Source organism: Clarias gariepinus, chromosome 14 (assembly GCF_024256425.1).
Source record: "Clarias gariepinus isolate MV-2021 ecotype Netherlands chromosome 14, CGAR_prim_01v2, whole genome shotgun sequence".
NCBI lineage: Eukaryota > Metazoa > Chordata > Actinopteri > Siluriformes > Clariidae > Clarias > Clarias gariepinus.
The window spans coordinates 23776292-23789114 of record NC_071113.1 but is presented as its reverse complement, the minus strand read 5'-3'; the positions used below and the strand labels follow the sequence as shown (position 1 = coordinate 23789114).

The following is a 12823-nucleotide window of genomic DNA, read 5'->3' as shown; positions in this document are numbered from 1 at the left end:
AGGTTAAAAAAAAAAAAAACAATAATATGTCATGATACCTGAGGGCAATTTCATGACTATACAGCGAATATATCAAGAATCATTTTGACAAAGAGTGTTTATATATGTAACCTTTGCTAATTGCAATTGCAGGGCAATTATCCATGGTTATTATTTCACCCTATAATTACATATCATGCTTTATTTGCTTCTGAAACATTGCCCTAATTTTGCATCCTTTCCCCACCCAAATCTTTTTGTTTTTCAGTTGCACATATAAATGACAGCTGTTTTTTTTTTTTTTTTTAAGAAATGTATGGGAAGCTGAAATGGCTAGGTTTGTGTGGAAGCAGGCTGAAAAGTGCCTGCTGGATTGCCAAGTCCCTTAGCGGTAGTAAAGAGGAGGTATTCTCATAAAGGTGAGAGTTCCTCTTACGCCATACGTGTGCTCTTATGAGAGAAAAAAGCTGCCTTCTCCCCAATAAAGACAACAGCAATGATGCATTCAATAATCTGCAACATGTATTCTTTTTTTGGTGAAACCATTTGAGACAGATTTTTATTGTTTATTTATTATAACGATTCATTTATACAGGAATCTATTTTACACTTGGATTTGCCTTATCGTTCAACATGAGCCATGTGCTCTCAGCGATTCGGTGGATTAGAAAACCAAACTTAAATCATTGCATTTACATCGTGATAAATTTCATTTTACGCCCACACTGTGTATCTGAATGTATCGTGTGATATTTATCTTACAGAACGTATCTTGACAAGATTGTGTGATTCATTCCTGATACATTCCATGCGCGATTTTCTTGCTAAGAAACTAGCAGTGTAGAGGTGTCTCACCCTCCACTTGAGCATTTGAACAATACAAAACTAATTCTGATGTGTGAATCCTACATTATTAACACAGAGAAAGAGGATGAGAGTTTGCTGTGAAAAAAAAAGCCAAGCAAAAGCTAAAAATAATCACTGGCAGCTTTGCACAGCGGTGCAGCGAGTGGCTAGGGACCTCCAAGGTGGCAAAGCAGTGAAGAAGGAGCACAGAAAACCTGGCAGAATGTTTAAATTAAACAGTGAAACTCAACATCTGCGTTCCAAAGCCTTTACCCTCAATTTCGCATCTCAGGCGCGTGTGAATGTGTGCGTTTGCGTGTTTGTGTGAGCGCACGCCGACTCGTGAGCGTGTGTGATTGAGAGATTTTAGGCACTCATTCGCACTAATCTCCATTTACTCCGATTTCACTAGCTCACTGATGATCTACGGCACGACTGTGCCTTCGAACGCATCACCCGCATGGAACGTCGCCCCAATTTCCGACTTGGAGGGATGCAGCATGTCAGGGAAAAAAAGCATATGGACTGCATATTCATTAGTGCACTGCTGATAAATAGATTAATTGGCTAGATTAGGCAGCCAAAGCTTTGATCACAGGGACCGAGCCAAGAGTGTGTTTGTTGTTTAGTGTAATTTTGTTCATTGAGAGTAACGCGGTGCTGAAAACCTTGCTGCACAGGCGTTTATGGGATTTATTTTCCAGTTAGTGTTAAGAGGAGACCGCAAACATGTAAACAACAGAAGAGCAAGGAAATCTAATGAGTGTGTGGGTGGGTACACATGTAAAAGGAAAAGAAACACAAGAAGGGCAATTAGTGCTCTGAACAATTCAATCATATGTGATTGTAGCTTTATTGTGTTTCATCATGTCAGAGTGGCATCAAACCTCAGAACAGGATCTGGTGATATACAGATTTACTTACATTACACTTGTGTCAAACTGTGAATGGAAAGGATGACAACATATCTAACAAAATTGGTAAATTACTAAAAAAAACACATCAAATCAGAGTTGCACTACTTCGGAATAACAGTAAAATGTACCAAACTGCACATTTGTCATGCTGTGATTTTATACTAGCAGCTTTATTAACATTTTGTTGATTGACTTGATGAATTGATTTGTTTTAGCCATTAAACCAATTAATTGATATCTCTACACAGTATAGAGATATTGCTTTTAATTTTACAAATATCCTGATGTCTCTGAATGAGCTTTGAACCTGTTTTGAACCTGCCCGCTGTAAAGATTGTTCAGTGATCAATCAAATATTGTATTTTGTCATGTAATAGAAATCAGCATTGATTGTGTTTTGTAATGAAGCTGTGAAAAATGTAAATGAAGTGTACAAATATTAAAAGCCATTTAGAAATCTTTGATCTCATTCGGAATCTCAAACATTTACAAATATATTCTATGTACTTCAAATATATTCTGAAGTGTTTGTGCTTTTGATCTTTTTTGATTGATTTTTTTTGTTTCATTTTAAATGACTGATTTATTTTCCCCTGGCATTTTTGTGTTTTATTTTAGGTTAGTTATGTTTAGTCTAACTATAAAAGCACAGTGATGCCCCGTGACCTGTGGATGCAGTTACTGAGCTCCTGTTCAATTCTAAGCTGAATTTAGATGATAATGTGGAAAAATGAATCGGCAGGTTTGAGCAGTGAAGTTTTTCAGCGCATCAGAAGAGTCTGTGTTTATTCTCTTTGCTCTTTCTTTCTCCCAGCGGAGTCTCTGTGGCTTCACCCCTGTTAACTCGGATTTGATTTAACCTTTAAAGCAAAGGTGCGCACCTCCTCCTTCTCGGTAAACACCTCCAAAACACATTTGCACTGGAGCGATTCTCAGATACAAACATGACGTGAGGTTTTGAGAACGCCACCTGCATTATTAATTCATAATATGCTTACAGCTCTTTATCAGAACTGCGAGAGAAGATGAAAGGCCTCGTTCAGCGACAGCCGTCCTCCTGCATTGGCTCTTTTCAAACCCGGTGTTCGACAGCCCAGGATGGGCCTTTGTATGTGTATACATGTATGTGTATGTGTGTGCCTTAACACTTTCAACAGCTCATCCATTAGAGCAGGCCCACTGTTGACTGACAGCAGCGTTCTGCACCCTTTCATGGCTTCGTGTACATTGCATAAGTCTGTGGGGGATTGCTTTGAGCGCCGAGAGAGCTCTGAGCACTGTCAAGGCTCACTGAGAGCAACAGAGGTGATCTAGCTAAGTAAATAACCTAAAAACACACCAGCATCAGACCTCTCATTGTTTTCCAGCCAGTAAAAAATCTCAGCAGAAAAACTGGTACTGAAAAAATAGACAGCATTTTTTTTTTTTTTTTTTACAATTTGATTCCTGTTTCATTTTAAATGTTCTAAATGGATCGAGTGATTACAGCAGGATGTGACATGTTTGCACCAAGCAGAACAGAAATGTCATTGGACTGAATAGGGTACAATGAAAAGTACTTAAGAAACACCTAAGAAGTCAATCTGGCTTAAATAAACACAAGAATACTTAGGGGGGTTTAGTATGCAGTAATGTTTAGATTAAAATCGCCACAATGCCTACTGTATGTCAAATTTAAGCTAAATATTTTCAGAAATTACATTTTAACTCGCAAAGAAAACATTTATTTCATATATCTCCTTTATCCTCTTGTACAATGCTGTTAAAAAACTAACATGTCCCTTTTTTAAATATTTAACGGCTTTTCAGTTTTTCTGACATAATGATTGAGAATTTAAGGATTTTTTTAAGCAAAGAAACAGAAGGTATCCCTAATGCCCAAAGGAATGCATGAAACAATTCCTTACAAAATAAATGATTGATTCCTACAATTATCTCTAGACCATCATTTTTATCATCACTTCTGCATTTACTTATGTTTAAGCCACCCGCAAATAAAACATTTCTGATTGAAAACATGGGACACCATTCTTTAAAGTGAAACATGGTCAAAGAGTTAAGTACACAATATATGATTTATACCCGAGATAACACGCAGACAACTATTTTATCTTTTATCCTAAGTGAAGTTTTACAATATGGTTCATCACTCCAGCTACTTTCTGTGCTAAAGATGACAGCGTCTTTATCTAAAACCCAGTGATTCTACGCTATTCTATGGATTACACAAACTCCTGGCGTGTTCAGTTATCTGCTATGTATCTTTAAGTAAGTGCTGAGGTGGTGTCTGAAAAGCAGAGCAAATTTGACTCATTAAAGGAGCATAAAATTGTGTCTTTGTGCGTGACCTTTTGTTCAGCATCTTTGGAGAATTCTGTTCCTAAAAGAGGTGAGTTTTTTGTGCACAGAGAGGAAAGGCTCCACGGGTATTGGGTTCCTATAGGGAACAATGCCGATAGGTTCACCTTGCAGTGCATGGGTGTAACTTAGCCTGGAATATTGTGGATCAAAGACTAATAAACAAAGTAGGTGGAAATGCTGTAAGAGTATATGTGATCTGGCAAAGGATACAGGCATGAAAAGAGCAGGCTGACTTTAGGAGGACGAAAACATTAAGCAAAATGTAAAAAAAAAAAAAGTCACTCTGTCGTGTTTCCTTCAATCTCTTTTATAAGAGCTACACATAATTTGAATGCTTACTGTACATTCAGAGATATGTCCAGTAGTGTATATACTGTATGTAGGACATCTGCATGTTGTAGGACAATACCCTTTATGGTTGTGCTTTCATCTCTGTGCTGATCACTGGGAAAATATGAAAGAGGAAATGTTCCCTTTGTGCGTGTACAGAGTGCCGCATGACCCGCTGATCTCCACAATAAAGCCGTAATGGCCGTGCATCTCCCTAAGGAACACACCGGCAACCTGGTCCTCTTATGGAAGCTGCAGAAACAGGTCACTGCGAGCATGCAACAGAGGAGAAAAAATGTCTTTATGAGGCCAAAAAGCTGACATCAAAGTAAGCAGATGTACACCTGTCATAAAGCCTCGGAGGGGATTGACATAGAGCCCCTCATTCATATCCAACATGTCAAATGGCAATTGCCAAGCTTGACCGTTGCAAAAAAAAAGAAAAAAGATTGAGCTCTGCCTGAACCCCTGCACATCATCTCATCACGCTTGATCTCCAAATATGAGTTTTCCAAAGATGAGCTTTTTCCCCTCTCACACTCGCCGGCTACTTTATTAGTGGCTAAGCTCTTTACACTTGTAGCATATTGCAGCAGGTTAGGAGCCTAAGCCTTATTGTCCCACATTATTGAAAATCTAGGCTGTGAGAGCCGGCCCCTGGAGGTCAAGCTTTGTCTGAGTGCGCTCGCTCTCTCATTTCTCAGGCAACAAGAGGCAACACTGGGGGAGGACGGACAAGATTGAGCTGGTAATACACTTAAATCCATCTTGGTTGACTTACCACAAACTTCCTGCTATCCCCGCGGCTTCTCGTGAGCCGAAATAATTCCTTTATAACTTACAAGTGCAGAAACTATGACTTATGAATTCATTGCAACACGGGCAGCATTATAAGTCTGTGGAATGGGAGGGCTATTTTATGAGGGACTCATAAAACGTAGACCAGCACTAGACCGAGCTGGCTAAATTGGATGAAAGACGCTTATGTCAAATTGAGAAGCACATCTCCTCTGAGAATACGGATAAAAAGCTTTGCCTTTCATCGCTGCCACAATAAATGCAGATGTAAATTTTGTGTTTCCTGTTTGAAGACTAAATCATAGTTTTTGAGATGTAAATTCAATTTATCAGCACAAATCATAAAACAACTCGAGTCAACGTAAGTTGCTTTGTGATGAATTCAATCGAACATGCCAGATATCTTTTGTTCTAACAATTCGTGATTATGCATTTCGGCTTCCTATAAGGCCTGAGCGACGTGGCGGTTAATTAAATGTGGACTGTGGCGTGTAGGTGCTGTAGGTGAGAGTTCTGAGGGTTGTGGCACCACCTGGTGTTCGTTGTAGAAAAGTACATGCTTGGGATTTTTTTTCTTCAGTTGTCCTTTTAAGGAACCATAATTGTTCCATATAAAACCTTACAAGTTATGAGAATCGTTGAAGTAACTATTTAAATGTACTTTTGCTGTGCAGTTTTAACACCAAAACAAACACATAATGTAATAAAAGACAAAAAAGGTTCTTCAAATTAATCTTTATGTAAAGTATTACATAATCAAGAAAGTGGTATTGTTATACCAAGGTGATAATACATATTGGTAAAAAAGCAAATGTGTCCCTACCCCCTCAAATATTCATGCAGCATTTACAACAGGGAAAAAAACAATATTAATATATAAATACAGTGTTGCATGTTAAAATGCTACAAATGTAAAACAAAACAGAAAGGGAAAAAAAAGACCCTTTCATAATTACATAATACATCTCAGTGCAATTTTTCTCTACTGGCCTGATTTTGAAAACATTTGTCTCTGGATTCATAAAGAACAATTTCCTAGATTTTAGAACCAATCTAATAAAATCTTTAGCAAAGTGAACATTTAAATGACTATCATAGTTTAAATAAAACATACGTGAAACATTTAATCCTACAGTCAAGTAGACATACTAATAACGTGAAATGCATTTGGTCTACATTAAATACACAAACAAAAACCATCACTGGCTGCTCTCCAAACTAGACTGTATTAGGAACTAAATAAGCATTCATATTAAATGTGATAACCTGAAATTTTTAGTAATCACCTGTGGTTAGCCCTTCCATTAAACAGCAGTCATTGAAGTGCTGATATTATATATATAAAAAAAAGGGAAAAAAGAAAGAAAATACCCACAGGCAAGATTAGAACTGAGAAGTCAAGTACTTGTAGTGATAAATAAGGCACAGAATGTGTTGTGATATGAACTGGCCAAAGAGCAGGCTGTTCCTCCACTCCAAGAGATCCTGCAATCTGTTTTCTTATTCATCCTCTCCAGACCTGTCTGACCTTGTGATCAATATCTCTGCATGATATGATTTATATGGCCCTGAGAGAGAGACACAGAGCAAACATTGATGTGACACAGGTCACCTTTCTGCATGTTATGTTCATTAACCCTTTGCGATTGATATTCATATATGCTGACTCCGGCTAAGATGGATCAAAAGAGCGCGGCGGCGAGATCAGATGCTAGGTGCCCTGGCCTGCAGGTAAAGTGTTTCAAATGTGCATTTCTTCATTGTCGTGAACCTGCATTGATTTTTCAAATGCGGGAAATTCCCAAAGTCATCAGATTTCAGGCAAATACGCTATGGGCCATTTCACAATAATGTTAAAATTATGCAATTTTAAAATAACGTTTGCGAAAGCTCCACAGAACTTACACTGAGTGCTTATAATTTGCTAATTATCCAATTAGTAAACATCGTATCAAATCTATCTGAACAAATGAGGTGTATAATCCTTTTTTAATATGAAGGGTGTTTAAGTCAAACTGGGACTTCTGGTGCTGGAAATTTTTCATGGATAAAAGGGGAAAAAAAAACTATTGATATTTGGAGAAGATAAAGCACAGTACAGTGATTAGACTCAGCTGCAGGAAAAACATTTTATTAGTGCAAATGTACAGTTCTGACCCTGCTCCAAGCCATTTCTACGTTTGGGCCATTAAAGGAGTTCCTGGGAGGCCAGCGTTTTAGACATGAAGCAGGCAGTCAGATCATGGTTCTGGCATACCAAAAAAACTTTTAAGGCTGAGATAAGTGCATTAATGTAGCAGAAATGTAGGGAAATAAATAAAGAGTTTTTACACTCATAACTGTGTTCTGATATTCTGCACAATCAAAAGTCCCAGTTTGACTTGAACACCCTTCATAGTTTATTGAACAGTAGAATACTGTTTGTGTCAATTTTTGTATTTAATGTTTAATAACAGGATCTATGTCTGTGTTCTGTGTACTGCAGATGTGGGACACAAACTGACCCAAATTAAGTTAGCTTGGCATCAAGACTATGTAAGCATGCAGCACTTGAAACAGCAATAATTACATAACGACCTACACTATATGACCAACTATGTGGACACAAGACCATCACATGACCCATACTGTATCTGCTTGCTTAACCCCTCAATTTAGATTTAGGTCCCTGTTGCTGTTATAATTCCACTCCACTCTTCTGAGAAGGCTTTCCACTAGATTTGGGAGCATGACTGGGGATTTGTGATCTTTCTCCATTAAAGAAAATCAAGTCAGATACTGATGTCAGGTAAGGGGGCCTGAGGTGCGGCAGCTTTTCATGTCATCCCAAAGGTGTTCAGTGGGGTTCAGGTCAAAGATCTGTGTAGGCTACTCGAGATTTTCTACGTCACTCTTAACAAACCATGTCTTCATGGAGCTTGCTTAATGTATAGCAGCACTGTCAGACTGAAACAGGTTTGGGGTATTTGGTTATAATTGGTGATAAGAAAGTCTAATGCAACAGGATACACACTGACACCACCACCCAGGTCTGTGCTTCTGACTTTGTGGCAAAAGCTTGAGGAAGAATACATGTAGGTGTGATGGTCAGGTGTCCAACCATTCGGTCATACAGTGTATACATCACTTAACAAGATAACATTATAACAGAGTTCAATTTTCTTATCACAATTCTTATCACTTTCTGTTCAATCATTAGACATGGAAGATGATATTCTTCTAATTGAAATCATTTAAAAACGACTTCTTAAAAAACACAAATGTGATTAAAAATGTGGCACATGAGAATCCATAAAACAGTTTATTCAGAATGAGATCATCTTTGCTACATAAACAGTAGGGATGAGAATCACCTACTGATACAATATTATCACGATACCTAGCTGCTGATTCAATAAAAAAATAGAAATTCTATAAGTTTTACCATCTTATAAATATTCCGATTTGATTTTACACCAAATATTCCCTGATTTTCTTACAATTTGAAACATTTAATGAAGTTGAATTGAGCGGATTGAGCGGCTGCAAGCACGCAGGGCTTCTAACGCGAGCATGTTCTCCAAACGCAGAGGTTGGAGGGAAATGCAAACCAGATGCTTTTAATCTGTGAAAATTTTGATAATGTAATTCCATAAAAATGCTTTTCTGTTATGCCACTTGAAAGCTTTTGCGCTTAGTACAGAACCATTTATATATAATACTGATCGACCGGTTCATCTCTATGATAGAATCACTACTAAATGTAAAAATTTTTTTTTATATAATTTTTGGAGTAAGTGTGGTGATACATAAATTGAAAGTATCGCGATTCATAATTGAATCAATTCCCCCCCATCTCTAATTAACACTGCGTGCGTGTGTGACATTGTGCATGTAATAATTAGTAATATAGTAATATAGTATGGTAATAGCTGCATTACAGCCTCACCCCACATTGTCAAACAGATAAAAAACATAAAACAAATAAATAAACACAGAGTGTAAAAGCTCACCGGTTCTCCTGCCATGCATCTGGGGCAGGATTGCTGAGCTGTAGCAAGAACCTGCACAAAAGTTCACATACACACAACTGAACGTTAGTTTTGCAACGACCATATTTCAATACTTGTAAATACACTTACTCTGACAAAAACTTTGTTCTATGTGCTGTTTATCAGTTAAAGGGCAGTTAGTCTTTGTTTTGCTGCCGAGTTAGCATCTGAATGAGGGTGACCTTGCAGCCAGAACATTGCTATGGGGGTAGAGCTTAAAAAAATAATCCTTCAAGCCTGGCAATTAATTGTTGCAATTCTTGGCACTTTAAGATGGTTTCCCAGATCTATATCTGCCATATTATGGCATTTTAGAAAAACTGGTTAGCACTGTTGCCCTGCATTCCCACCTCGGGTCTCTGTGTGTGGAGTTTGCATGTTCTCCCCACTCTTGGTGTATTTCCCCAGGTACTCCAGTGTGTCCACAGTCCAAAGACATGCAGGGTAGGCTAACTGGCATTTCAGGATTGCCAGTAGTGTGTGTGAGTAAGTGTGTAAGTGAGTGTGCGCTTGTGTGCCCTGCAATGGATTGGCACCCTGTCAAGGGTGTAACCTGCCTCATGCCCTGAGTTCCCAGAGATAGGCTCCAGGCCTCTCGCGACCCTGAATAGGATAAGCAGTATAGAGAATAAGCGGTATAGAGTGAGTGAGTGCAATTTTTTTTTTCCATGTCAGGATCTGGCTAGCAAGTTCAGTCCTCCCTATTTCATTTTTGGGTCAGAGATGAGCTCAGTCTCCACACAGAACAGAACTGCTGAGGGTTGTGATGCATGGCAGGTTTAAACCAACTGGAGGGGCAAGGTCTAGCTTGTAACTGAAAATGCAATTCACATTATAGACAGAAGAGGGGGGAATACACCTTGGATGGAATACAGGTCTATTACACATTATCACATGTACTCACCACATCTAAGAACAATTTAGCACAGACAAGCCATCTACTGGCATGAGATGTGAAAGGAAACCTCAGAACTTTGCTTTGTGCTTATTTCATACTAAAAGGTGTATGATACGAGTACTGTAAAGATCAATTTTACAATAATAATTAACAAAAAGTATTTTAAACAGTAGGGCTAGATATTATGATGATGATAGTTATATTGTGAATACTGTCACAAACATAAATAAATCTTAATATATGTTAAATATACTCTTACTCTTTAACCACTGTTGATTTAAAGTTAATTAAAAGAAAAAATGAATTTGGATATTCCAAATAAACAAAGTTTATCTGGCGTAGAAAATTTTTGCTTTGACTTATTAGTGCTAATTAGTCTTTGTAGACATACTATAAAATTATTATTGCGTTATTGTTTCAAAATGTGTTTCTTTTTCTGTAAGCATGACACATATTTTGCCTTATAAAAATATCTCCAAGCATCATGAAATGATTTTTTTACATAGTGCCCACCCCTAGTAAGCACTACTGTACAGTAAAGATTAGCCATGGAGGCATCCTTGCGATGCCCTGTCTTTTTTTTAAAACTTATTATTAAAATAATGAAGCAAATAAGAACAGAAAAGATTAAATATTTTGACCATGCCCACTTGTGTAACTAAACTACTTCATCTTTTGCTGAAGAATCTGCTAATCTGTATTATGAGCTATTTTTATGACTGTGCTCTCAGTACTTTGTACTCGTGACTCAGAGTTTCCTAAGTGCATTCGAAACAACGTATAACAGCCGGTAAAGCAACAAGCCAAGGTTGACATTCGTACCATAGTGGTGACGTGGTGATTTGCACTGGTGCCGTTCTGAAGGCCAACTTGTGGAGTGTCCCATGAATCCATTGGGCTGTCCATCACAACATCACATCTGACCTCGATGCAATTTCCCAATCCAGTGCATGCTCTTTTCTTATATGTTTAAAATAGGGAAGATAATAAAACACACAGAAAACAGATGTGGTTCAGTAATAAACATCAAATCTATATCAACAAGTCAAAGGCATTCTGTAGGCCTACAGCAGCATAACACTCTCTCGGTTATAATTTATTTCTGCTAAGAATAGTACTGAACAGTATGTCAGAGTCATTCCACCAAGGGCAGTGGAGGAGAGGCCAAAATAAGTGACTGTACACTCTTAGAAAAACAAGAGTTTTCATGGGAATAGTGAGTGGCTCTCAGTTTGTAATAATGATGGGGTGAAAACAGCTTCAGGAATCTTATAAAAGTTTTAAAAGGGTCCTGAATGAGGAACAAACTGAAGAGATCTTAAGGGTGCTGGAAGGAACCTAACCTTTAAAGAAACACAAAGTGAACAAATACAGTACATATACATTTACCACAAAGAGGACAACGGGTCAATTTAAAGAAAGAGGTAAATAATCAGCATCTTTACTTGAGCCTTCTTAAAGACATCTCTGTGCTGTTTGATCAAGATAAACCCTCTGGTTCTACTCTTACGCAAGTTGTCACTTTTAAAGTCCGCAATAAAATCTTGACAATGTATTAACTGTGTAATTGTGCCTTACTTGCTCAAAAGTAAAACATATATCGGTGCATATGTGTTGCATATCGGTGAAGCAGGGGTAGCTCAGTAGTACAAGGTTCAAACCCCATCACCGCCAAGTTGCCCCTGTTGTGCCCTTATGTAATGAAATGTAATACGATGTAAATCAGATGTAATGATGTGTAATGTAAATGCATTCATTTTATCATAAACCATGGGTCTGTACGGTATTTACTTCTTGTATGTCTGTGTTGTACATGCCATTGCTTTACTTTCGGTTTTCAAAGTGGGAGTCTGTGAAGCATATCTAAAAGAATGTTGTATTTTTCCAACTAATAAATAGTGTTGGATATCACTGGACAAAATTATCAAACTTCAATAAATACAGAAATCTCAGATTAAAAACAAATAAGCTTTATAGGTTGAAGTAAGTTAGTAGATAAAGTTTATAAGCAACAGAAACAGTTCAGAGACACGTGCACAGGGAGTTAATACACACAGTATTTAGCTTTTAGCTTTGGCCAGTAACAATTATTTTAGTTTAGTTGATAATAAAGTGAGTAACTAGTGGCTGTATTAAACAGGACATCTTTACCGACTGGCAGTCCCACTGGCTGTGCTCTTCCTCCCGCTGTCTCTTATTCTGCACCAGGGCACTTACACACTCCATGGACATGACGAGGGTTAGTTTTTCTCTCTCTCCAAACGCCCTTACACTCCTCAGCAGGGTGACCGAGCTGTATATGTATTAAGTACTCCAAGCCAAATGTATTTCCGGAATTCTGAACTACTGAACAATACACTCCAACCAGCGAGGACGACTTAATTGATCACAGTCCAAGCATTTAAAGCACGTTACCAGCCGCCTAATAACCTTCTCCCAATATATGAAGGCCGGTTCTCTCAACACAACCGAAAAGGACCGGGTTTCTGTAGCTCCAAATCGCGGATAAGAGTCAATGCGCTACATAAACGCGGTGCACAATTCTTAACTTCTTCCTTGTGTTTAATTTTTTCCTGCTGTTCCCACGTTATCACGACGCGCGCGGACCAACCAATCCGCTGCGAGCTCGTGAAATAAAAGGCGGGACGATTACCAACGGGAGG

General features: G+C 38.1%; 1 protein-coding gene across 1 annotated transcript; it reads right to left on the bottom strand.

The window, feature by feature from the left end:
* Positions 1-5951: 5951 nt before the first annotated feature.
* si:ch211-221j21.3 (uncharacterized) lies at positions 5952-12726 on the bottom strand. The gene is made up of 4 exons (XM_053510872.1): positions 12312-12726; positions 10983-11120; positions 9224-9274; positions 5952-6799 (listed from the first exon to the last, which is right to left on the bottom strand). Exons 1-4 carry the CDS (start codon positions 12390-12392, stop codon positions 6767-6769), a joined length of 303 nt encoding a protein of 100 aa, XP_053366847.1. The 5' UTR covers positions 12393-12726; the 3' UTR covers positions 5952-6766.
* Positions 12727-12823: the final 97 nt, after the last annotated feature.

Coding starts and splice junctions, on each gene's coding strand:
- si:ch211-221j21.3 (XM_053510872.1), bottom strand. CDS start 12,392: ATGTCCATGGAGTGTGTAAGTGCCCTGGTGCAGAATAAGAGACAGCGG. Junction 11,121..12,311: donor GCCAGTGGGACTGCCAGTCG/GTAAAGATGTCC, acceptor TAAACATATAAG/AAAAGAGCATGCACTGGATT. Junction 6,800..9,223: donor GATGCATGGCAGGAGAACCG/GTGAGCTTTTAC, acceptor TCTCTCTCTCAG/GGCCATATAAATCATATCAT.